The 24,678-nt window shown below is 36.5% G+C and overlaps 1 protein-coding gene across 1 annotated transcript in view; it reads left to right on the top strand.

Moving 5' to 3' along the window:
* The first annotated feature begins 1,892 nt into the window (after window positions 1-1,892).
* The window catches only part of SCN2A (sodium voltage-gated channel alpha subunit 2), a 62,991-nt gene continuing 40,205 nt past the window's right edge, over window positions 1,893-24,678 (top strand). The window contains exons 1-11 of the mRNA XM_053948415.1: window positions 1,893-1,999; window positions 4,016-4,206; window positions 7,278-7,476; window positions 9,845-10,164; window positions 13,204-13,322; window positions 15,827-15,916; window positions 17,580-17,708; window positions 18,387-18,478; window positions 19,373-19,645; window positions 23,149-23,212; window positions 23,770-23,911. Of these exons, the coding sequence (XP_053804390.1) occupies window positions 9,898-10,164; window positions 13,204-13,322; window positions 15,827-15,916; window positions 17,580-17,708; window positions 18,387-18,478; window positions 19,373-19,645; window positions 23,149-23,212; window positions 23,770-23,911 (1,176 nt within the window). The 5' untranslated portion in view covers window positions 1,893-1,999; window positions 4,016-4,206; window positions 7,278-7,476; window positions 9,845-9,897. The remainder of the gene's footprint in view (window positions 2,000-4,015; window positions 4,207-7,277; window positions 7,477-9,844; window positions 10,165-13,203; window positions 13,323-15,826; window positions 15,917-17,579; window positions 17,709-18,386; window positions 18,479-19,372; window positions 19,646-23,148; window positions 23,213-23,769; window positions 23,912-24,678) is intronic.

The following is a 24,678-nucleotide window of genomic DNA, read 5'->3' as shown; positions in this document are numbered from 1 at the left end:
ATAACCAAGCAAGAGGGAAAGAAGAAAAAAATAAAAGGAGATCTGGATTGCTCAATGTCAAGCATCTCAGTAATAAAAAGTACCATCAGCCCCATCTGCAATTAGCATGAGATATCACAACTTGTAACTAGTAGCTGGCTTGGACCCATCTGCACTCTGTCCCTAAGGATATAGTAAGAACTGCTAACCATAAACCATCGTAAGACTAAAAGAATATTTAAAAGTAAATATGAGACCTCATCTGTGACTTAATTTCCAGAATCACTGAAACCAGTTTGCTTCTAGTTTATTTGAAGTGGCACTTTACTGAAACAAAGCCAACTCTTCCATTCCAGTGGCAAAGGGAATCTAGTGGGGACCATGAATGAGAAAGGAAGTTGTGCTTTTTTGTAGTTGTGCTTTTGTGTGTGTGTGATTCTCTCTCCTTTAGAGACCTTGATATGTTTCCAGGTGCAGCTATATAGTAGGTGCATGAGTAGTGCTTATGAGGAAACATTTTGTGGCATCCTGCCCTTGAAGGTTGATAGATATCCAGGGAGTTAATGCTTCTTTCAAGCTGCATTAACTCCTGCAGGAGCCCCTTGGCAGCTGGTGCTGTGCAGCTGCAGGGAGCCTGTCAGCGTCAGTACAGTTCCCGGGGGAGAAATTCTCATCTGTTATCCATGGAGATATTTGTTTCCCCCATGTGGGATGGTCCTCATACTTTCTGTGCCTATTGTGTTTTGGGTTTGGAAGTTTCTCAAGAGGCAGTTTTGTTTGTCACTAGTCAGCTATCTTTGCAAATGCAAGCCTATTTAGAAAATGCTCCGTTCAGATCCAGGTTCTGTTTAATTTGCAAAGTTACAAATTGGACACGTACACCCTCACGTCCTCTCACATATACCAAGTCAAAACTCAGGGTTTTTGGCATGTAGTGGATGAGGTTAATTTTTTATCAAAAATATACCAACAGCTTGAAATGAGTGGAGATGATGTAAAAACTGTCCCAGCACCCCACTCCCCAGGTCCGTTTCTATGGTTTTACAGTCACCGTTTCCTATTTAAAAAAGCCCCACAACACACCCGCCCACCCGGAGCAGGGGAATTGGCTGGCTGCAGGCAGTAGGCAGCATGGCTGACTCTGTATCCAACACAGACGGTACACAAATGTAACTGAAGGAGGGATGGTGATCCCCCGGTTTCTTCCCGCCCTGATGGTAAAGCCTGAATTTGGCTCCATCGCTGCTCAGCTGAGCTCTTGGGATAGCGAGGAGGGACCTCGCCCGGCGGGGCTCCGCTGTCCCTCGCTGGTGGCTCTGAAGGGCGGGTTCTCCTCAGCAACCCACTCCACTTCTGCCTCTCCTGCCGTTATCTGCCCTAAACACCTGCTCCTTCCCGCGCCTCCTGCTGCTCCCGTGTGACCGTGCCCGGCTGAAGCCGCCGGGGGCAGCTGTCCCTCTGGAAGAGGCCGTGTGTCAGAGGAGGCTTTGCGGGAGCCTCGGAGCCCGCGGGCGGCGGCGCTCCCCCCGCGCAGCGCGGTGCCGCAGCCGCCGGACCGGTTGCTTGGCAACCTCCCCTGGGCGCCGCGCCATTGCGGAGCCCGGCCGCTTCCCGACCGCCTCCCCGGCCGCCTTTTCACTCGGCCTCGTTGCTTCCAGCGGCACCGGGCTGCCCGTCTTCCCTCGCTGTGCCAACGGCGGCTGCCGGGGCTCAGGGCGGCGGCTCGGCTGCCGCACCTGCGGCGCCCGCCGGCGGAGCGGGCTGGGCGGTGGCGCCGGGCGGGCTCCGCCTGCTTCCCCTGCCTCACTCCCCTGCCTGCTTCCCGCCTGCTCGCCGCAGCGCCCGCCCTGTCGGCCTGCTGGCGCTGCCGGGTTACAAGGAGCGGGTGGAAATGTTTTGCGTGGAAGTGGAAGCTGCTCGCAGCAGTTCATGGAGATGGAGGGCTCGACCCGTGCCCCTTTGTCCCTGGCTCGAGGGAAGCTTCGCCCGGCTTCCCTGTCGGAGCCTGACCTGGGCTTACGTAAGCGATAACTGATAAGGCACAGGCTTATTCATAGGTCGTGTTTGCAGCAGAAGATAGCAAGAGGCTATAAAAGTGGATTCACATAGTATTTCCCACAATAATTTGTCAGTAGATTCAGAATAATGATATACGTTGTTCATCCAAAACTTCTAGACAGATGTTCCGGGGATGTTAGAATCTCCCATATACCTGGTGCCTTGTATCCAGAAGGATGTAAATTATATATGAATTTTCTGTAGCCATGCTGTAGTTAAGATTGATTGGAGATTTCATTCTAAACATCTCTGCATAATGCCCATACTGGGAATGCTAAATTCCGAGTTCTGGTTTGTCAGGAAAGAAGTCACTGCGTGTTTTATTAACAGCATAAGTAGTCAGCATATTCTCCTATTCAGGCATCTGGAAATATCTAGCTCATCCCATACATATGGCACTTCTGTTATCATTACATCTTTGAATTGTATATTCACTCTCCCCACACAAACACACTAAAAATGGATAAATCTCTAGCCTGACACTTACACAAGACTCTGCTTGTGGGGATAGTTTCTCACGATGTGTAGCAGGGCAAAGATTGATTTGAAGAAGAGCCCACTGCAGCTAGATAGCTGAAAGGCCGTAATCACTTAATCAGCTTCATTAGGGATTTGGTGAATACTCTTGCATTGTCTTCCCACATTGCTATTTGATTAGGAGACAGTATTTCTCTTTTTGTCAAGGGAAACTTGAACTTTTGTTTTGAACCTTGGATTTAAATCAGCCTTTTTTCCTGTGGTCAAGGAGCACTGGAGGAGATCATTACAGTCTGTAGAAAGCTTATCTTGCTGTATTAAATAAAAAAGTTAAGAATGGTATTTTCATCAAGTGAAAAATCCAGATTGTCTAATACTAGAAAGAAGGATTTAAGGGGCTCTCATCTGGAAAGACAAGTAGGAAGTAGGTTTTTTGTTTGTGCACTGACATTTGAGTGAAAATCAGCAATTTTTCCAAGGCTGTTTCTGATAAAAGAGGAAAATGGATTAACTTTAACAAATGCAAGTCATTGCCAGTTACTGGTTAAAGTAATTAAAGATAACAATTAACTGATTTTTACAATTTTTTTTCATAATTCTTTGGAGTACATCTTGCCAGAGACCTATGGATAGTTTCCTGAAATAAATTTTAAAGAGAGTAAGAAAATTGATTTGAAGGACCCCCAGACTTTCCCAATATGGATCTTTGTATATCTGTTTTCACATTATATGATCCTTGCTGCACATTTTTCTTAAAATGCTATCCTGATGTTCATGTTGAAAGGAAACAGGTGATCCTGGTCACTTTCTATCTTGGAAGAGCAATCCTGAGACTGCTGTAACTGAATGGTAGCCTAATTTAATCTTAGATTTGCTAGCATTTAGGCATTTAAATAACCCTTTTTGTCTTTTTATTCTACTTATGTGTGTTCTACACCAGGTACAGGATCTGTGCCAATATTTGTTGACTACAGTTGTTAGAGCCCTGTTCTGCTCCATTATTCAAAGCTCTGGAGATCCATTTGTTCATACTCTGGTGCCTTAAGCCTTTTGAGCTTGCACTTAGGTGAAGCACTACAATTTGGAAGACTGAAGGTAGTCAGCTAGTCCTTTTCACTCTACAGTGAGAGGACATCACGAGACATTAAGACTCCTAATTTCTTTACTTAAGTGCAATGGATCAGCTCTTTGATATTTCTGAAATCTGCCCAGTTATTTACAGTTTTCAACCAGACTACTGGGCTGATCTGGCTAAAATGCAGAGATGCAGAAATGCTCAGGCCAACACAGTGGGAAATGAGCAGGCTAAGAGTGGGTGGAAAATGCATCTGTCCTTTCTGACAGAACTATCTCATATTGGCTTAAGGTTTCAAGTAATTACTTAAAGCATTTTCAGAGGTGACTTGCTAGTTATACATCCATATAAAATGTTGGAAAATGTGTAGGAATTGTGTTTTTATATAGCTCTTGTAAGAGCCATTTGGAAACATTTTTTTTGCAGGAACACCTACTGTTCAAAGTGCATGATTCAGTACATCGATATTGTATGAAGGGACCTCTGTCTCAGCTGTGGCTACTGAACAGACAGTGGAGCATTGTATGAAACACACAAACCTCAAGCACAGGAGAACTGATGTTTATTTGCTGTCTAATTTCAGCAGTGCAGCAGTGAAAACTTAAATCTTAGCAGAGGTACGGCACCAGCTCGAAACCGTCCACCTTCCAACAGGGCAATCTCATGTTATGCAATCTTTCATGCAATTCCGTGGAGTGCTGACAGCTTCCTTTAGGCCTGGGGAGAAATATAACAGATGAAGCAGCACAAAACAATGAGAAACCTACACTTACTAAGATCCTAAAACAGTGAAGGCCTGTTAGAAGTTTCTTGACTCTTATCCTAATCAGTTTCGCTACAAAACCACACTCACCACTGATCTTTTTCTTCCAAGGTCTAGCTTTTCTTAAAGTCCTTGAAAGATTGTCATATGTCTAATCTGTTAATTCCCTCTTTTCACTGGTAAAAAGTTTTCCTAACAAACCCTCTTGTGGCAGTTTAACGCCACAACCTGTTTATCTGTATGTTAGATAAAAAAGAAAACAAATTCCTTTGCTTCCTTGGAAGAGCTTTTTGGACATATAAAGACAATAATTGTGTCTTCAATTGATCTTTTCAATGTAAAATTATGATAGAAAGAGCTCAAATCTTACATCTCCCTGGAAGCTTTCAGATATAGGATCTCTTGGATCCTACATTTCCTTGGATGTTTTATTTCTGCAGTCTGAATTCTTTCCATATTGTCTAAGTATAAAATGTAGAACGCATAATTCTTCAATTGCATCACTTTTTGAGCCCATTTTGTTGTTCGTCAGGACATTTTAAATTCTAATACTATTCTCCTGTTTAGTTGTAGCCCTCCCAGTTTCATGTCATCTCGAAGCTAGCAAGCATGTTTTCCAGTCACCTAGATCACCATGATTAATTTAGTAGTATAGTAAGAATTCTAAGTATCATGGGGGGAAGAGGTGACAGGAATTCTTTAGATTCAATGTATTTGATTAAATGAAATTAAATTAATCTTGAAAAACTATTTACAAGAAGAAAAAGCTCTGCTTAGGTCTCTTTTGCCCTTTCAATTAAAATACTATTTTATTTTAGACTGTAAAATTAATAGTGTTGTTTAATTTTTTAAGATTAAGGGTCTTAGAGTAGTATTAACATATTTTGCAAACTACAGCAATTATCACAGTAACCTACACTTTGGTCAAAGTTGCTTGCCACTATTTTAATTTTGGGACAGATTTTATTTAAAGTTTAATTTATTGTTTCAGCAAAGAAATGGAAATATGCCAATATAATTTGCTCCTATCACAAAGTTGTAAGGCATTGTCAAAGACTGAGCAAGCTATTATACAGAAAGGACTAGATGAGCTTGATGACTGGTGTTAGTGGAACGAGATGAAATTCAGAACTATTAATGAAAAGTCATGCAATTAGAGACAATTTAATATTGTACAGGGACACACAGCTGGAGAGTAAAACAATCACAGAACCACAGAGAATGATGGCCACTTGCCAGTTGTGCATTTTAATGCTTTGCTTTGCCATTGAACAAAGACAGTTTTTTACACATTTCCGAGGAAAAACTGATACTCTATTTTCCTTCTAATTTTATTAATCAGGATTGTCTGTAAATGAAGGATCTTAGGATGTCAGGAAAAGATTTGGAGGTTTCTCTTGTCTCTGTTCTGTCAAAAATTATTCGCCCTCATGTAGAGTTTCTTTACATATGACACTGAAAACTTCTTCATCTCTACCCTCTCTTTGGGCCTTGTGTTTTACCAGATGAGTAAATGACAAGGTCCATTTCAAGCTTTCACACATGCCACAGTAGAGGGAAGATAGATACCGTCAGTGATAAAATTGTTCATAACATGTACCCATGGCTGTAGGTGGGAAGCTAGACAGCAGTTGGAATGACTTATTACCAGAATTGCTATTCTTATATCGTGTTTATGTTTTAGGTAACTTTTTTACCATGTTCACACAATAGTTCTTAAACATAGGCTATGTTGAATTGGGTTTTCATTGCTATTTGCTATCTAATTTAATAATTGTCCCTTTCTATCTCTAATAATTTTATCTGTTGCATTTACTATAGCTATGTGTAGTAAGGATTTTTTTTTAATTATTTTAAGGATTGTTACAAGCTTCTCTAGATGTATTACTGTTGTCTTCCCTTTAGAAATATATATATTTTTTCTTTCAGACTGCAAAGCTGATATTGCATTTCCTGTGCAGTCTGTCTCTCCAAAATACTTATTCATTTTCTTTTACAGCCTAGTAAGTCTGTAGGCCCAAGTCTCTAGAGCAATGGGATACAATGTCCCTTGGCTATTTCCTTTTTGTCTTCTCTTTTTGCTGCCCTTCCTCACACTGTGCTTGTAGATTGTATAGCACTGGTGGAAATCAAAATGAGATCTATGGTAATTTCAGACCCTTACAATAAGAAACAAATAATCAGATACTTTCACTTAACGAACTGTTAATGGAAGAATGAGGCACGTTTTCCATATTGTGTGAATTAGCCCGGCTTTTCAGGTACTTGGTTTACTGTAACTTTCATACATAAGCAGTTGCCTATCCATACAAATAAATAATCAAAATGCTTTTGTAATTAGAAGCTCCTCTACTCCTCCTGTGGATCTGTGCTGTCTCACAATCCACTTATTTTGAGACTTCAAAACAGCCCCAAGTAAACTGTAGTCCTAATTCGAGCCAGCCAGGAGTTTTCATCCAAAGCTTCTTAACCAAAAACAATTGGTTACATGGAATGATTTGTAAACTTTTTGTTGATTTCTTTGAATCATCTGTGAAAATAGAAAACCCTATCGAATGAAATGCTTTTCTAAAAAGGCTTTTAACATTATTTTAAAAAACGGTGTGATGTTTAAATGAATAAAAACCAATACTTTTGTTGTCCTTGAATTATAGTTCTCATTTGGCACAGTATGTCCTAGTTGCTGAAAATTTCAAAAACCTTATTTTGACCAAGTCAAACTTTTCATTCTCTCACCACAATTACAAAAGGAAAAAATTATCAATATTTTTCCCTCTCTTAACTGTCTGTTTTTCAAAGCCACAGTGACATTTCTTCAGCCACTCTATTAATTCCTTCTACAATGTCTCTTACTTTAGATTGACTTTTTGCGTTTTATTACTTTCCACACCTTTTTTTTTTTTTCTGTCCTCTTTGTGGCTGAAGGAAAGGAGACGGCGGAGAGTAAATGACTGCCAGAAGATATATAGATACATATAGATACGGCAACGTGTCTTGCTTTGAAAGTTTGGAAGAGATTTGTGTATGTGTGAAAGGAGGAGGGAAGAGCAGAAGGTTGATGGTGAGGTAGGAGAGCGATAAAAAAGTTTTATTGGTGCAGCAGGAGGAGAAAGTACAAAAATTGGTAAGCATGGAAAATACAGAGCAAGCAGAAGAGTGGAAAGAAGTAGGATGGTGTTTTGGTAGAGTGGGGCCCGAAGGGGGTGTTTTACTGATTTGCCACAGAGAGTGGTTTCCAGTGCTCCCAACCACCTGCTGCAGCAGGGAGCAGGAATAGATGACTTCTATACAGGAACTCGCTGCTGCAGTGAACACTCAGAAGTGCCCTCCTTCTCTCCCATTGCTGGCCGATCCGTATTTAGAAAGAATGCACAGTGAACATATTGTATGCATTTATTTTAGAATATTTACACAACCTGTAGTTCAAAATAATCCAGACTGCTGATAATACAGTTTCAGCAATTTTTTTAGGTTGTACTGTGCCTGTGTAACCTCCATTTTTTGATTTCTCTTACTTTGCTATCCCTCCTACTTTCTTTCTTTCTCACCTTCACAGTTTTAACAGCTATGGTCACATCAGCAGTAGCTGCTATGTATTCAAAAGAATTTTTGAGAATCTTGAGACTTGACTGGTTATATAAAATCATATATTTTAGTCCAAGAGTCTCAGTTTAAGCAAGTGTTCAAGCATGCAAAAATTCTTTACCATTTTTGAGAAGAATTTATGAGTATATATCAGTACCATCTACTGGCAATAAGAGTTACAGCACTTAGTAGGCTCACAGGAAATGCCAGACTTTACTTCATTAACCAGGATCCTTCAGCAGGAAGTTGGGTGTGGTCTGTAAAAGGAGAATTAAAAAGAAAAAAAAAAAAAAAAAAAAAAAAAAAAAAAAAAAAAAAAAAAAAAAAAAAAGAAGACGAAGAAAGGGAAAAAAAAAAAGGAAAAGGCATGATGGAATTTTAACTGCAGTCTTCCCTGGTGCCATTCCAAACCCACGTAACTGCAAGATTCTTCACTGGTAATGAATTTTTAATTGTTTCCTGCAGTATTAAAACAGAATTATGCTTTTTCTTTTTTTTTTTTTTCCTTCTGTAATTAGAAATAAAATTTAACAGGATTCTGCTGTAGGACCACTTTCATTTTCCTAATGAACCTTTCTGCTGGTGGTAATCAGTGTGGCTTCCAGCAGCAGTTTGGTACAAACCGTCCATGACAGAATGCACCAGGTGCATTTGCCTGCAGTGGAAGAGCATGCTCACAGGGAGACCTGCAGGAGTTGGGATATGTGTGGATTGTGTAGGTGTAAGTGGCTGTGTGCATATGGTTGAAAAGGAGGAGAAAGCATCATGTTGCAGCTTATTTAACAGCCTTCAAAAATATTAATTTGTTGCGGCTGTGCTGGAGTATGTGTGCTAAGCGAGACAGTAAAATAGGATCAGGCTGATTGTATTCAAACTTTTGTATCATTTTAATTATTGTTTCTTGGTATATTGTCTTACTCAGAATTCCTTATTTTATTGCATTTGCTATATTTTTAATGTGCTTACTCAGAAGGACGCTTGTGAAAAATTCTTGTAGGTTACAGCAGAAATCCTGTTTGTAATTTCAGATCAAAGTATTTGCATTGGGAATATTTTCCACTATTCTTTTTAACTGAACTGCCTGGAGACATTAAGAAGAGATGGTCCTGCTCTTGCTGGTGAAATTCGTGAAATATATATACAATTGATATGATATCAAATATAAAAGATCTAAGTGCAGGATGTAATAAATAAAAATTGGTTTTGTTTAATTCAGCAATTCTTCCAGTGCACAGTGTGTTGCCAGGCAGGGGTTCTGAATACAGGTGCTTATGCCTGAACCTCGTTTCCTGAGCTGGCAGTTCAGCAAAGGCAGCATATTTGTACTCGAAGAGAAGGAGCATCTTGTATTGCTTTCAACTGATCCTTCTGGCCTTACATGGCAGTAGTGGATTCTAAGAGTCATTTCTGGTCCATATAGCTAGAGGGAGGACTGGTCCAAGATGCATCTTTCTGGGTAATAAGGAGCTACATTGTCAGGAGTCTCACTCAACATGGAACCAAATACTTCAGAACTATTGATTCCTCACGCTGAATGTAGTGCTTCTGCTTTATGCTTGGTAATGGATAACATTACCCTTGATAAAGGCAAAAGGTGTTATTGTATTGTATGTGACTTTTTTATCAGCCTGTAGAATTGACAATCTGTTGGTGCAAGCACTAAATGAATTTTAAACTAAATGCTTTAAGAATTGATACCTCTGAGACAACTCTAAGAGGCAAAGAAAAATGGTTTGTCTTGAAATAAATGCAAATTTAAAAATTCATTTAATGGCAGCTTCCTCTTGGATGATAATTACTGAGCTTAACAAGATGTCCCCCACAAAATTCTGTGATGGTATATTACTTTACATTGTTGGTAGCTGTGTTGTTCTAAATTTTTTCTGTGTTTTTTTTTGTGTTTTTAGCACTTTTTTTATGAGAGAGGCTAAACAGTAATTAAGAGGTGCAGGATGAAAAGATGGCACAATCAGTGCTGGTACCACCAGGACCCGACAGCTTCCGCTACTTCACAAGAGAGTCACTTGCAGCTATTGAACAGCGTATCAATGAAGAGAAAGCTAAAAAATCCAAACAAGAGCGCAAAGATGATGATGATGAAGATGGCCCAAAGCCAAACAGTGACTTGGAGGCAGGAAAGACACTGCCATTTATTTATGGCGACATACCTCCAGGAATGGTGTCCGAGCCCTTGGAAGACCTGGACCCATATTATATCAATAAAAAAGTGAGTGTGTTGTATTTCTGTCAGACTTTAAGAAAAATAAATAACAAACAACCCTTCAAAGACATAGTATTTTTATTATTTTTGACCTAGAGCTTCCATATAATAATTCCCCCAACAGCTGATGTGATTGGCAGAGATCTCCACTCTAAGAACAGAAATTAGTAATGCTTATGGGACCTTATAGATAAGTAAAGATGCACTTAATTTTTTTTTTAATGAACTTGGCATTTTATTAAAACCTGTAACTTGCAATGTTTTACACACAGGAGAATTAAAGTAGCAGCACAGGGGGTTTCTCTTTAGAATAATTACTAATTGCTGTGTTATAGTTGTGAAAGGAGCAGGTCTTCAATATGAAATTCATCTCAAAGGTAGCTACACATCCTCTTACTACATTTCTTCACTGTTCTGAAAAGTTTAGGTTGCATTCTCTTTTCACTAGGAAGGCTAGGGAAGTATGTAAAGGTAATTTCTCAGGATATGATGATCATCCTGATCCATATTTACTCTATAGTGGCATCATATATCCAACTTAGTCTGGGTGAAAAAATTTTCTTATCCAATTCTATTTTGTTCCATGATTGTTTTCAAAGAGGAGGCGTTTAAAAGAGGGACATAAATAAAGCGGAGGTAGCAATTGCACTTGGAGTGTTGACAGAATGTTACATAATTAAAAAATTATTTTTATGGAGATGTTACTTTAAAAAAAATCCACATATTTGCTTTAATTTAAAGTAACAACAACTGCTGTGGCCAGCACAAAAGTGTTGAACTTTAGACTAGTGTCCAGATGGCCTTGGATTTCCTCCAGATTTTCAGTCCCTTTGATTTTGGCATCATATGTATTGCAGTCTCATTATTCTACTAGTAAAGAAGAAATTTTTTTTTTCCTATTTTCATAATTTTTTTCTCCTGCTTTCTTTTCTTTCCTGAGGAAACTAGCTAGCTAACAAAAACAAGTAAATTAAAAAAACAAAACCCATGAAAGTGAAGAAACTGCTTCAAAGAAAAATGAAGAAAAACTCCAAGAATTGTTATGAATCAAACTCAGACTAAGAGAAAAAATGCAAATGAAGATATTTCCTGCAGGAATTAGGGGTATGCCTCATCAGTAATATATTGAAACAATAGCAATATAGGCATACCATGAATAACTAAGCAGAACAGCTCAAAAAAAATCAGTTGTGCCTTAAGTGTTCATTGCAGAATTTCTAAAATTGAATTCATGTATGGAGAATCATGAATTAAATTTGAAAACACGGTTTTCAACTAATTGTCATGTCTTGCTCCCTTTACTCAAGTGATTTACCCTGTTGAAGTCTGGAAGGCAAATAGGATTTGGGTAAAAGTACCAATTCCTTTCCTTGATTCTTTCCACATTCTGTAGTAGTAAAAATCTAAATTCAATGCCAGAAATCCTAAAGTTAGAGCATGTATCATCATGCTTTGGAAACTAGAAGAGTAATTCTGCAATTAAGTGTGGACGTGAAGTAAAATCCTGCTGAATTGCTTGTTCCTGATTGAGAAATGCACAGCAGTTGTCGTGATCTTTTCCAAAAGCATTGTGGTTTCTAGTAGGAAAAGCAAGACTTCAAGCTGTATGTTGTGATCATATTTTCTCCTATTATTTTTCCTAGAGTTCTTTGCATATTCTTGAACATAATTTTTTGGGTCAGGCTCCATTTTCATTTTTTATCTTAACTTGATGAGTCAGTATAACACAAATGCTACTTCATCAGAGGTTTTGTCAGAGTAAAGGGAACAGAAAACATAAGAACTCTGATTACTAAAAGTCCTGTTTTCATTAACTCCAGGACTAATAGTAGGAGAGTTGAAAAATCTTCATAGTAAAGAGCATGTTACAGACTCCTGTACAATAAGAGAACAAAGTACAGGTTGAGAATCACTAAGTATGGGAGAATGCAAACATTTTACATTTGGAACCACTGATTTTTATAATTATTTCAGGCAGGGAGAGGCATTGTGGTTTCAGCTGCTCTGTTTGCCACACCTGCTCAGAAAGTAAGGCATAATCTTGACAAATGCTACCCTCTGATTTCAGTTGAGTTAGATCATGGCTGTTGGCAGGGTTCCAGGTCTGCATGGTTTATGTGCCCTTTGGGCTTCCTAGGACTGCCACAATGCTATCTAGGTTCACTTCCTTTCAAAAAGCCTGAAAGTCATCCATGTATAGAAAGAAGAGATGATGGAAATAGACAGGACTTTCCCCAGGTGTGTGGGAATCAACATAATTAAAAAAAAAAACCTTATAGGTTTTTTTCTTTATTGCTTGGATTTTAAAAGCACTCTTACATTTAAAAATGCATTTTTTAATGTTGGTAATATACATGAGTCATTGCTGAAACTGGAGAGACAGTGAAAATACCTGGGTACAGTGAATAGAGTGAATTCCGTATTAGGTGAAAGTAAAGTATGACAAGGAAAATAGATTTGCAGGTACAGAACTATCACAAGCAACAGTTGAAAAGGGGACTAATACATTACTCTCAGAACACAGCAAAAATTGAGTATGTTAGTGTTATATTAAAAAATGGTTATTGAGCCCTCTTGATTTCCGTATTTTCATGATCACTTGAAACTTAGACCACTTTGAGCTACTTTTGTCTTAGTACTTTGATTTGATAATTTATGCTGGTTATTTGATTTAGGGATTGAAGTTGAAGTTTTAATGGCTCTCATTTTGGTTACAGTTACACACCTCAGTGTATCTATTATACTGTACAAAAAGTATGCTAATTCTTCAAATATTGCCTACATTACTTTCATACTTGTCTCTGTTTACTAGCTAGCAATATCAGGATTACTTATGATTTCCAAATAGATGCATTTAAGTGTTCATTTAATTGTATTTATAGTAATTTGGCTGGATGCAACAACGTGTGAACTAGACAAGGGGATTGGGTCAATGAAAAAAGAGCATATTGACCAAATATGATTAATGATGAAATGAGAATGATTCAGGATTTGTAATTTGGTATCTTCTAAATGCTATTTTTCATTCTCTTTTTCTTTTTCCAGACCTTTATAGTATTAAATAAAGGGAAGGCAATATTCCGATTCAGTGCCACCTCTGCCCTGTACATGTTAACTCCTTTCAATCCTCTTAGAAAAATAGCTATTAAGATTTTGGTACATTCATATCCTTTTCAAGTGGTTAGTCTAAAACTGTAATGAATGAGATGTTACTTAGTATTTAAATCATTCTCTGGCACATGTCCCAGGATCAATGTGATCAGTAGTGCTTTGTCCCTCTTCTCTCTACTATTTCTGTCTTCTGTTCTTTTTCTCATTCTCCTTTTTCATTTCTGTTCATTGCTGGATCTAATATAGTAATACCAGAAGCCAGACAACCAGTCATCGTCTTTTACGATTTCTGTATCTTCTTTCTTCCCCCACATAATTTTTCCTTCCCTCTTATTTTTTTCTGTAATCTTGTCATCTTTTTTCATCTTTCCCCCTCCTCCACATTTTTCATAAACTGCAGATATATTGCTCAGATTACTTTCAGTTCTTCCCTGGACACTGTGTATTAAAATCAAATCTTTGATTCTAGGTCTGTGCTTGTGTGAGTGAAAATATGGTTTCACTATTTCTTTTCATTGTCTGATTCAGATAACACAGAAAGATAGATTCATAAAACAGCTTAGTTTTCTTGTTTTGTTACACATGCTTAGTCTTGTATGTATCCCACCTATCTGTTTTATTTCTTCATCATTATTGCATTATACACTTGTAAGCCTATTGATGTTTTAATTTCAGTCTTCCAAGAAGGTCATGAGATTTCCCCATTGCAGGTAGAGATTTGAAAAGCTAAATTATTATAATTACTTAACTATTATTTTGTCTTTTTCAGTGTTTTAATAGCAGACTATAGTAGGCATCCCACTGGTCTGATCCCAAATACCAATATGAGCAATGAGGTCATTGACTTTAGAAAGCCAGCTTACTTAATAAGGAAAAAATACAAATGTTGGCACAATTGTATTTAGAGTAGTCTAACATAAGCACACTGAAAGTAGCTTTGTGTTAGCATTGCATGTAGGAATCCTAAGATTATGTAGATTAAATCTTGAAAGGACTTTTTTCAGTCTTGGTATAGTGAAAGACTGATAATTATAGTGGTTGGTATGTGTTAGACATTGTTATCAATGGCTAGCCTACAAATGATTTCCAAAACAATCATGATACTATATAGCCTGTTTTCAATTTTCTTGCTATGGGTGCCACTACAAATAATTACTTCCAGTTATATGACACTCTTTCTCATATTCTGAAGCATTATTATATTGAGTTATGGGGAATAATAGAAGATTATGGGACTGAGGTGGTGGTGAAGAGCTAGTCACCAAAGTCAGAATGCTAAAACAAGTTGTTTAAATTTATGGTAAGGTATATTATAGTTATTTTTCCACTAACGAAAGTGTAGTGAGGATTTGCAACTCTAAGTGGACATTTCATCAAAAAAGATTTTGAAAGCCTATGTAAAGTACAGGGTGGTGAAACACTTGTAGCATGAGGTTTTAATGTTAAAAAAAATATATTTATTTCTCTTTTGCTTTGTTCATATGTGAATTACATAAAGAAAAGCTAGGTTCTCAGTAAAGGATTTTAAATATATTCATATATTCATTGCACAGAAAACCCAAAGAATTGCTGAATGTAATGCCACAGTTTTTGACAGCTCAGAAGGTAGAGGTATCATTACCACTTGAAGGTTTTTTTATTAGCATAGACATGCAAAGAAAAGTTTTTCAGGGGAACCTCACAGTACTTCTCATCCCATTGTATTTGGATTTCTATTTAGGAGCACCACATGAGCCTGCAGCTGTTCTCAAACTTGAGCTTTGTCCTCTCTGTAGCTTTAGATGTTGGTGCCATCATGTGGGCATTTTGTGGTTCATCTGCATGGTTTTCATTTTGGTGATTGTATTTTTTTTGGATCTTAGAAGAATGTCCGCAGTTCTGAGAGTAAAAGCTTGTAAATTTAGAGTTGTTCTGTTCAAATATATGACATTATTTATGACTTGGACTTGTTCTGGAATTCTACTTGGATTTATTTTTTTTCAGAATCACATGTACCTTCCCCTCCCAACAGCATTTATATTACAAAAGTCATATATAAACAGCAATAAAATACTTTTCATGTTAAGATTTCCCCATGTTCTCTCTTACTATGTGGCAGCTAGTTTTCAGTGTATCATAGTGATAAGGAAAAACGTTGATAAATGGCTAATTTTATGATAAAATATTAAAGTGAAGAAAATGTGTTTTTCATTGTTTTGCATGCATGAAGCAGATCAGATTTGTCTAGATCATCTAAAAGAAATACTTTTTGTGTTGCTCCATGACATTAGAAGTTGATACTTCAAAGGTTGACATTTTTGTTCAATAAGAAAAAATACTTTAGAGTTGGGGTGTTTTTTTAAAATATCTTTCAGATTTTCTATTTTTAGTGTATGACAGTTCTCTTGTAGCTATAAAGCAGTGAATTAAATCTTTACATATTCAGGGCTTTTCCCTGGCTATTAAGAAGCAGTAGAGGGATAGATAGCTCCTGATAGTGAAAATCTCCAAAGCAGTGTGTTATTTGATACTCTTTTTATGAAATTTTCTGGCTTACATTCCTTAACTCTTAGCCTACATTATTCAGCATGCTTATCATGTGCACTATTTTGACCAACTGCGTATTTATGACCATGAGTAACCCTCCAGACTGGACAAAGAATGTAGAGTAAGTTAAATGGATTTTCTCTGAATAACATCCAATAATCAGAAATAAACTACTGTAAATTATATTAGGATGACTTCCACTGGCAGCAGCTACCTTGTTGGGCCATCCTATCAACAGCTATTCTGATGCTGTTTCCTTTTGTGTAACATTAAATACATATAACTGTGTCATGACAAGTTCTTTAATGTCCTTCCTCTGTTTGCAGTACTAGATGGAAAATGTAAGAAAAGCCATTCTTATGATGATACAGAAAAAGTGGATTATAAATGTTTTTGACTGCGTTCAATGTCACATCTGTGCAAGAATGCAGGGATATGCAGTCTTTCTTTGTTGCAATAACCGTTACAGATAAAGGAATCCTCTTATGGATGGCTGTGTTGATCACAGTGCAGCTTTCTCTTACCTAAACCAATCTAACAGTGGAAAACTTGTATGCAAAATAAGCTATTAAAAAAGTACTGAAATGGTTAGCTAATCATTGGTGCAATATGATGATTGCTTGGTTAATTGGTCCAATACGATGTCAGCTGCGAGGTGCTGATACACAATGACAGTTCCAAAGCTGCAGGCCACAGGGTGAAACACTGTTCTTGGTTCTTCCTTTCTGCTGCTTCTTCATTCCTTACTGCTTGGGCTGATCCATACCTGTTTAATCTTCAGACATCAAAAGTGAAATCATAGAGCTATTAAGGTCAACGAAGACATTCTCATTTTGAGTTCAGTGTAAGCCTCTATGTATTCACGATATCTAGCATCTAGTAAATATTTCTGATGAAGATTTGTTGCTTGAATATTTCTTCATGTCTGTATATTGTGCCATTTAGAGTTACAATGGATGTCCTCATCTGTGGAATAAAGTTCTGCAGGAAATAAATTTTTTAGTAATCGAATGGAAAATTTTCATATTGGAAAACTGTTTTCAGTTTAGCTCAGTTAGAGTAAGCTTTTTGAGCAGTTTAATTTGAATTCCTTTTCATTAAAGATATAAATTAAACTAAATTTCAGGATGACATCACTTGAACACAGAAGATTGAAATTATGCAGAATGCCAGAATTAAATATATTTTCAATTTACATTCCAACTACATTTTTTAGTCAAAATCATTACCTGAATTTTATTGGCATTCATAAATAATTTTGGTTGTTCTTGCACTTTTTTGATTCCAGTACTACATTTGTCTTGCTATAGGTGAAGTACAGGATATACCTACTCCATAACAGTTACAGAGCAATGAAGACTGATCAGGGTTGGCACTTGCCAACTCTTGGGACTAAGCAAAATTTCAGCATAAAAATAACATTGAAGAAAGGATTTTTAGCCTGAAAGTAAATTCTAAAATCCTAATCTAATACATCTGAGTGGTTTGTTATAACATGGACTCAGACTGGTCATAAACATGCACCAGTGAAGTAACTGGGAATTTTGCATCTGTCTTATTGCATAGAATGTAGAAGTTGAATTTAAGATGTGGGTTATCAGTCTTTTAATCCTAATTTCATTCCTCTTTCCTTATGGTATAAATTATGCAGATGTTAAAGTTGGTTGTAACTACCATTATTTCTTATGCCACTTAAAGAGAAGAAAATGAGAATAAAACAACTAGAGAGCATAAACTGCAAAAATAACGTGATCTATAAACTCTGTCTTGCATATTTTCCTCAGATACACATTCACTGGAATTTATACCTTTGAATCACTTATTAAAATTCTTGCAAGGGGCTTCTGTTTAGAAGATTTTACGTTTCTCCGTGACCCATGGAATTGGCTAGATTTCACTGTCATTACATTTGCGTAAGTCTTTACTTATTTTTTTTTTAATAAAAATTCTTCCTGGTAGCATGAGATTAGTGACTAAAAATTGCCTCATATCTTGTCAGCCAGAATATTTGGAGCCTGGACTTCCTGCAGTTTCAATATGTTTCTTCTACTCTTTTACACATTTTAGTATTTCTAGCCAAGCATGTGCTGCGGAGGCCAGCATGGTGTGCCAGCCCATTAGGATTGTGAATGCCATCACCCTGAACTGTTCATATCCTGTCTCCTTTCTGCATACCAGAATTAAAGGAATCCTTTTGACTTCCTGCTAATAGCTGACCAAATTAGTTTCCAAACATCAAGTCAATGTGGTTTATTATGATAAAACTTAATTTAATTTTATGGCCAGAAGTATATTTATAACACAGGCAAAATACAGTGAATGGTGAAAAGGTCTTGCTCAAAGACCCAAGCAAATAGAATAAAATCTGCCTCAATTCTGAGTAATTGTGATTTAATCCTACAGGTATGTAACAGAATTTGTAAACCTAGGCAATGTTTCAGCTCTTCGAACTTTCAGAGTATTGAGAGCTTTGAAAACTATTTCTGTAATTCCAGGTAAGAAGTAGTTGGTGTCAGGTGTTAGGCCCCTCATATCTCCAACTGTTATTTGTGTGCTGTCATTGTGTTTGTGTGTGAACTCCCCTATTACAGATATGTGACAGAGTTTGTGGACCTGGGCAATGTCTCAGCGTTGAGAACATTCAGAGTTCTCCGAGCTTTGAAAACAATATCAGTCATTCCAGGTGAGAGCGAGGTTAAACACCGAGGCTGACTTTTGTTCTACAAAGGCTGTTCTCACATTTTCAAAGCATAAGCCTTGTTTGCATTGTCAACAAACCAAAAAAGCAGGAATCAAGACATGTAATTTATTTAAATTGATTCATGCTTGTATTAGTTGTATTTTCTTCTACAAAAAAAAAAAAAAAATCAGCCTTTGAGTTTAACAAATTCTTGCATGAGATATTTGCAGTAAACAGCCTATGTGATTTGCATCTTATGACATCAAGCTTTCCTTTACATGTTTTAAATGTAAGTTAATTCTAAGCTTTCATACTGATGCAAATTTTCTCATTTATTGAAGGCACTTGATATAGTAACTTAATTCAGTTTTAAGTTATGTCAAGAAAAAATAAACTCTAAAGGATAGCATGGGCCATGCATGGGGTATCATTCTAAAGATGTCTTTCTTCTCCAAACCATCACCCCTCATATATTATAACAAGATTATTATGATACCATTTCAATGTGCATGTATAATGTCTTTACAATGGGGTTACATTAATATAGAATACTTTGCAAAAATTCATAAAAGAAAGGTTTGGGCAAGAAGCATCAGCAAAAGCAAACAATGCTATTTTATGTAGGGTTGAGATATAGCATGAATAATAAAATCACTTGTTTTGGCATAAACAATGTGTTTGGTATCAGCTACTTTTTATTTTTTTACACTATAAAATAAGTCTAAACTTACATATTCTCATTCATCTTTCCAAATAATAAGGCTTTTCTTTAAAATTATTGTGTCACAAATTACTAGTCTTTTTGCATGAAACCTTTATCAGGAAAAAAGTCACAGGATTTTTGGTGTGTGTTTAGTATCTATTTAGCATCATAATAAAAATCTTTTCTCTTTGCAGGCCTGAAGACTATTGTAGGAGCCCTGATTCAGTCTGTGAAGAAGCTCTCAGATGTGATGATCCTGACTGTGTTTTGCCTGAGTGTATTTGCACTGATAGGGCTGCAGCTGTTCATGGGCAACCTGAGGAATAAATGCCTGCAGTGGCCTCCAGACAATTCTACTTTTGAAACAACTGTTATTTCCATCTTTAATAGCTCCATAGGTGAAAATGGTACATTTATTAATGCAACAATGACAACATTTAACTGGGATGAATACATCGAAGACAAAAGTAAGAGTTAATTACATTATCTACTGCATTGATTTTCTGGTATTGATTTAAACAGATTTGAGAACATCAGTATCTTTTCCTTGCCTTTAAAAGTGTGTAATATGGCCAAGAAACATAAAAGCACTAATTTTTCTCTAGTAAATAAAAGCACAGTCATTATATAATTTAACATTCATAACATTATACTGGGTAGCAAAATATCTTTTTATTTCACTGAATATGACTTTTAGAGGAAAATCACATTGCAGGATAAACCAGAAATTCCTGTGCTGGCTTCAAGCCTCCTGAAATACTGTGACAGCCCTAACATGGGATCTGAAATGTAACAGCTAGGTTAGTGCAAGATAGTGCCCAGTCTCATAAGCCCACATCTGAACATCAGCTAGCCCAAGAATCCTGCTAGAGCAGGTAAACGTAGCTACGTTGTTCCTTCTGGAGTTGGCTGAGTGGCTTTGCCCCACACGCCCTTGCACAGCACAGACACACCTTTAAGAGAATGCTGGTGATTTACCCCAAGATTCTTTCTTGCAAAATAAGAACTAGATTCCAGATTTCTGTCTTTTAATTTGTTTCTTATCTTTGGAAAATCAAGAAATGAGCACTTTTTTCTCTTTGTACCTCATAATACACTATTTCCACCATTTTAGTAGTTAATGTTAGTACTGTGTTAACAAAACTTGTTTAAAAATTCAGATAGAACAACTCTGAACATATCTATAGTAGATTGCTATTCTGTCTTTCATAATAGTATTATTAATCTATCCCATTTATCTGTTCAGCCCCTTCTATTGATTTTAGTGTATTTAGTATATTTAATATATTCATAATTAGGTCTAATAGGTTTTTAATAAGGTCTGTATGTATATTTTAACTGGTGACTATGTCAATGAAAGTTAGGAAACCTCAGTTTAAGAACTAAATGCTTTTGGATCCAGGTCTCATTGCCTTATAATCTTTTAATATACTTACCATCTCAGCATGCTTGAAATACACAAATGTCATGCAGAAATTTTAGATGATAACCTATTCTTAAAGCCATCTGAAGAACAAATTCCATTCCATTCCCCTTTAGTTGTTCCTGGTACTATGTCACACAAATAGAAAGGTTTTTTTCCTAAATATCTGGCCTACATTTTCCCAATTTCTGATTGAATATATTACTACATCTGCTGTGGACTAAGATAATCATAGACTACTTTATATTAGTCTTGATACCATTTAAAAACTCTTATCCTCTGCATTTCTGGTCTTTCCTAAGCCAAGCAATCCTATTTTCTGCTTTGCATTTTCTATACCTATTTTCATTTGTTTCTTTTTTTTTTTCAATCCTTCTAATTAGTCTGGCTTTTTTTTTCTTGTTGTTTTTATTTCGCCTCTTTTTTTGTTACATTTTTTGTTTGCATTAGGTTTTTTTTATGAGATGCTTAAATTGGGTGCTACCTCCTCTAGCAATTACTTCTAATTTGTATCTTCACCTCATGCCATATATGCAACATTCCTATTAGCACACTTCAAAATTAAGTCATTTTAATGTCAGCACTGTATTGTTGATTCACAGTCAGTTTGTATTTTGTGGCAGTTATTGCATCTTTTTGTACAGTGGCAGCTGCAGCCACCTCCTGATATTTTGTATTTACGTATTTGATTTTGCCTTGTCAAGTGTAGCATTTTCCACTTGTCTCTATTGGAATAAATCCAATTGCTTTTGGACAAACTTGTCAATTTGTAAAGGTCATTTTAAATTTCAAATACCTTTTCTCCTAGCCTTATGTCTTCAGAATACTTGATGCATTTTTCTTCTGTTGTTTCATGTCTTGAATTGATAATGAAACTTGTTAGAAAACCGTGTCTAGCACAGATACCTGGGAGATCTTCAGAGTGAGGCCCTTATGAATTGACATTGAGTCACTGGCATCTGCTCTCTAAGAACTTTCTTCAAGTGTTTTGTGGTAATTCCTGCCAGAACATATTTCCTTTCTTTGTATCTGGAAGTGTCATGTAGCACTTGTACCCATGACTGTTCTGTTATTAAGTTGGCAGGAGACAGGAATAGTTTTGTATATGGCATATTTTCTACAAACTCATATTTACTGGTTTTATTACTTTATCATTATTATTTTTGTGTTAAAAAAAAAAAAATCTTGTTTGTTTTCCGAAGTAGTGGAATGAAAGTGGAGCTGTGCCACATAAGAATGTGAATTAGGCCCATGGAGAGTTTTGCAAGTTCTGCTTGGACCCTGTCTGCATCTTTAAACTTCTTTTTAAGTAGGTGTGAGATGTCTCATGGGCTCTGACTCTGTGATCACCAGAATGTCTGAAAATGCATTGATTTCTTATATGATATCTGAGACTAGAATTGCAGATATATAAATTATGGACATAATTTCTCTCTCCCTTTAAAATAAGCAGATTTTATGCTGCCTCTATCATACACTGGTGGTGACAGAGTAGAAGCAGTCAGTAGGAGCTGGTTGCAATTCCCTGCTTGTCTGTTTAGCATTAGCCCTCAATTAGTTCATGCCAGCTAAGCTAGTCCATGCCAGCTGGCAATGAATCTCACAGAACCATCTGCTTCCTGAGAACAGCCAGAACATACCTAGTTCTGGCAACTTTAGCTTAATGTGCCACCTGACCCCAAAATCTCCATTAGATTCCCATTTTACCCTAAGGATCGCAAACTAGGAATTGATGGCAAAATGTGTTTCCTTTTCTGCTGCAAAGAAAGGAAAAAAAATAAAATAGAAGAATGTGTTAGGGGCTTTTAGGCCTTCTATCTCTTTAAATTATATTTTACCTCATCTTAATAGTTAGCCTAAATGTTCGAGTACATTCCCCTGCTACAGAATACAGGCTAAACATGCCCAGCTCCCTCAGCTGCTCCTCACAGGACTCACTCTCCACACCCTTCACCAGCTTCACTGCCCTTCTCTGGACCTGCTCCAGCACCTCAATGTCCTTTCTGAACTGAGGGGCCCAGAACTGGACACAGCACTCAAGGTGTGACCTCATTGGTGCTGAGTACAGGGAAAAAAATCTCATCCCTAATATTTCAGTTTTTTTTCATGGAATACTTGGATAAAAATATGTAATTGATAATTATAAATGAATAGTACTAAATGTTATGTATCAAAATGCACGAATGAAGACACAGAATTGCTCTCATCCTTTGCCTCATTTTCCTAGTATTTTTTTGATTTGCTAACATACACAATTTGATATTCCAACCCTTGTATCTTATAATTTGGTTAGGTTGCTAAGAATTAACTGCATAACTAACTTTTTATTTTCTAAAGGCTAACTTGAAGATTCTGTAAAAAGTAATTTTCCTGTCAAAACAATACTTTCCGTGCTTTTTTCATTCCTAACCCAATATATATTGCAGTTGAAAAATTTGTTAGCTCTGCTAGTTTCTTCCAAGTGTAAAAGTCTATATAATTGTTCAATTTTCATTAGGAGTAAATATTATCTTTCTCATCACCTTTTTGATTTTTTTTTTTAAACAGGTCATTTCTACTTCTTAGAAGGACAAAATGATGCACTCCTGTGTGGCAATAGTTCAGATGCAGGGTAAGAAAATGATCATCATTTTTCATTATGCACTAAAGAAAATTAGCTTCTTCGAATAGCTCAGGTAGTCAACTTTAATATCGGGTGTACTGTAGAGTTACAAATTACCAATGTTTTGCGTTTGAAGCTATACCTAAATACAGCCATCTCTGTGATTTGAATTTACACAGGCACTTCCATCAGCCTCTTAGGCTACTTTTGTAAAGGTAATCACATGAATGATCTGTGCATAATTGTTGCTGCCAGCTTGCTAACAACTGTTTATCAGCCATGCTACTTGATGTTCTTCTCTTGTCCTGATGGAGATGTGTTATGACAAATTGTGGGGAAGGGTAGAATACTATTAGTTATATTATTAAAGCACTGAAATATTATCAGGAAGTAGAATTAAAAAGTGAAAAATAATAAGCTATATATTTTTATCTTAGGTATGTACAATAACATTTTACTTGTTTATAGTTTCTTTAGCAACTGGTACTCCTGAACAATTTTGTTTTACTGCAGCATATCGTAATGTAGAGTAGTTGTTAAAAATAGCATTTCCTCTTCTTTTGTAGTCAATGTCCAGAAGGATATATATGTGTGAAAGCTGGTAGAAACCCCAACTATGGCTACACAAGTTTTGATACATTCAGTTGGGCATTCTTGTCACTGTTTCGATTGATGACTCAGGACTTTTGGGAGAATCTTTACCAGCTGGTGAGGACTTATTAAATAAACAGCACCATCACCAACACCATTGCTACATAGTATTTGCATAGTTATTTTCATTCACTTGTCCCTAAGGCTTTTGGAACGGAAACAGTCTTTAATTTCATATATGTAAACTGTTGTCTAACACAATAAGGCCCTTATTGATTTAGGTTCCCATGTGCTTCCTAAATACATTATAAGGAATAGCTGTTATTTTATGAAGATGGTTAAGCATTATTGTTTTTTTACCTAAATGAATAAATGAATTTAAGTTGTTAAAGTTTCTTACCCAAACATGCTGTAAAAAGATGCTATGTTTAATTGATTTGCAGTCTAGTAAAAATATGTTTTGTTTGAAAAGGTTACACCTTGTTCCTGAACTACACATATCCTTACCTGAAGGACTGTAATTTTCTCCACAGTAACATTTTGAATAATGCACTATTTTTGTGGCAATGTAGTTTGGGACTCATGAGACAGGAAGGTAAGAAGCTGATCAGTGGCCCCCTACTGTTAAATTTAAAAGCAGTAATGTAGATTCTTATTGGTATAAGTTTTGAACTATTCAGAATTGGATTTACCTTGACAGTAGTAGACACAAAACTTTTTAATATGTATTCAGGATATGATATTATTTCTATAAGGAAAAAGTAACTAAATAATCTTCTGCTAACATAAATCAATCTTATATTTCTAAATTATAACACAGAGGCTAACTTATTATGCAACAGTAGTTAAAGTCTGTTAAAAAAGTGTATTATCTCTTTTTCTCC

The sequence above is a fragment of the Vidua chalybeata genome, chromosome 7, assembly GCF_026979565.1.
Source record: "Vidua chalybeata isolate OUT-0048 chromosome 7, bVidCha1 merged haplotype, whole genome shotgun sequence".
NCBI lineage: Eukaryota > Metazoa > Chordata > Aves > Passeriformes > Viduidae > Vidua > Vidua chalybeata.
This window is presented reverse-complemented; position numbering and strand designations above follow the sequence as displayed.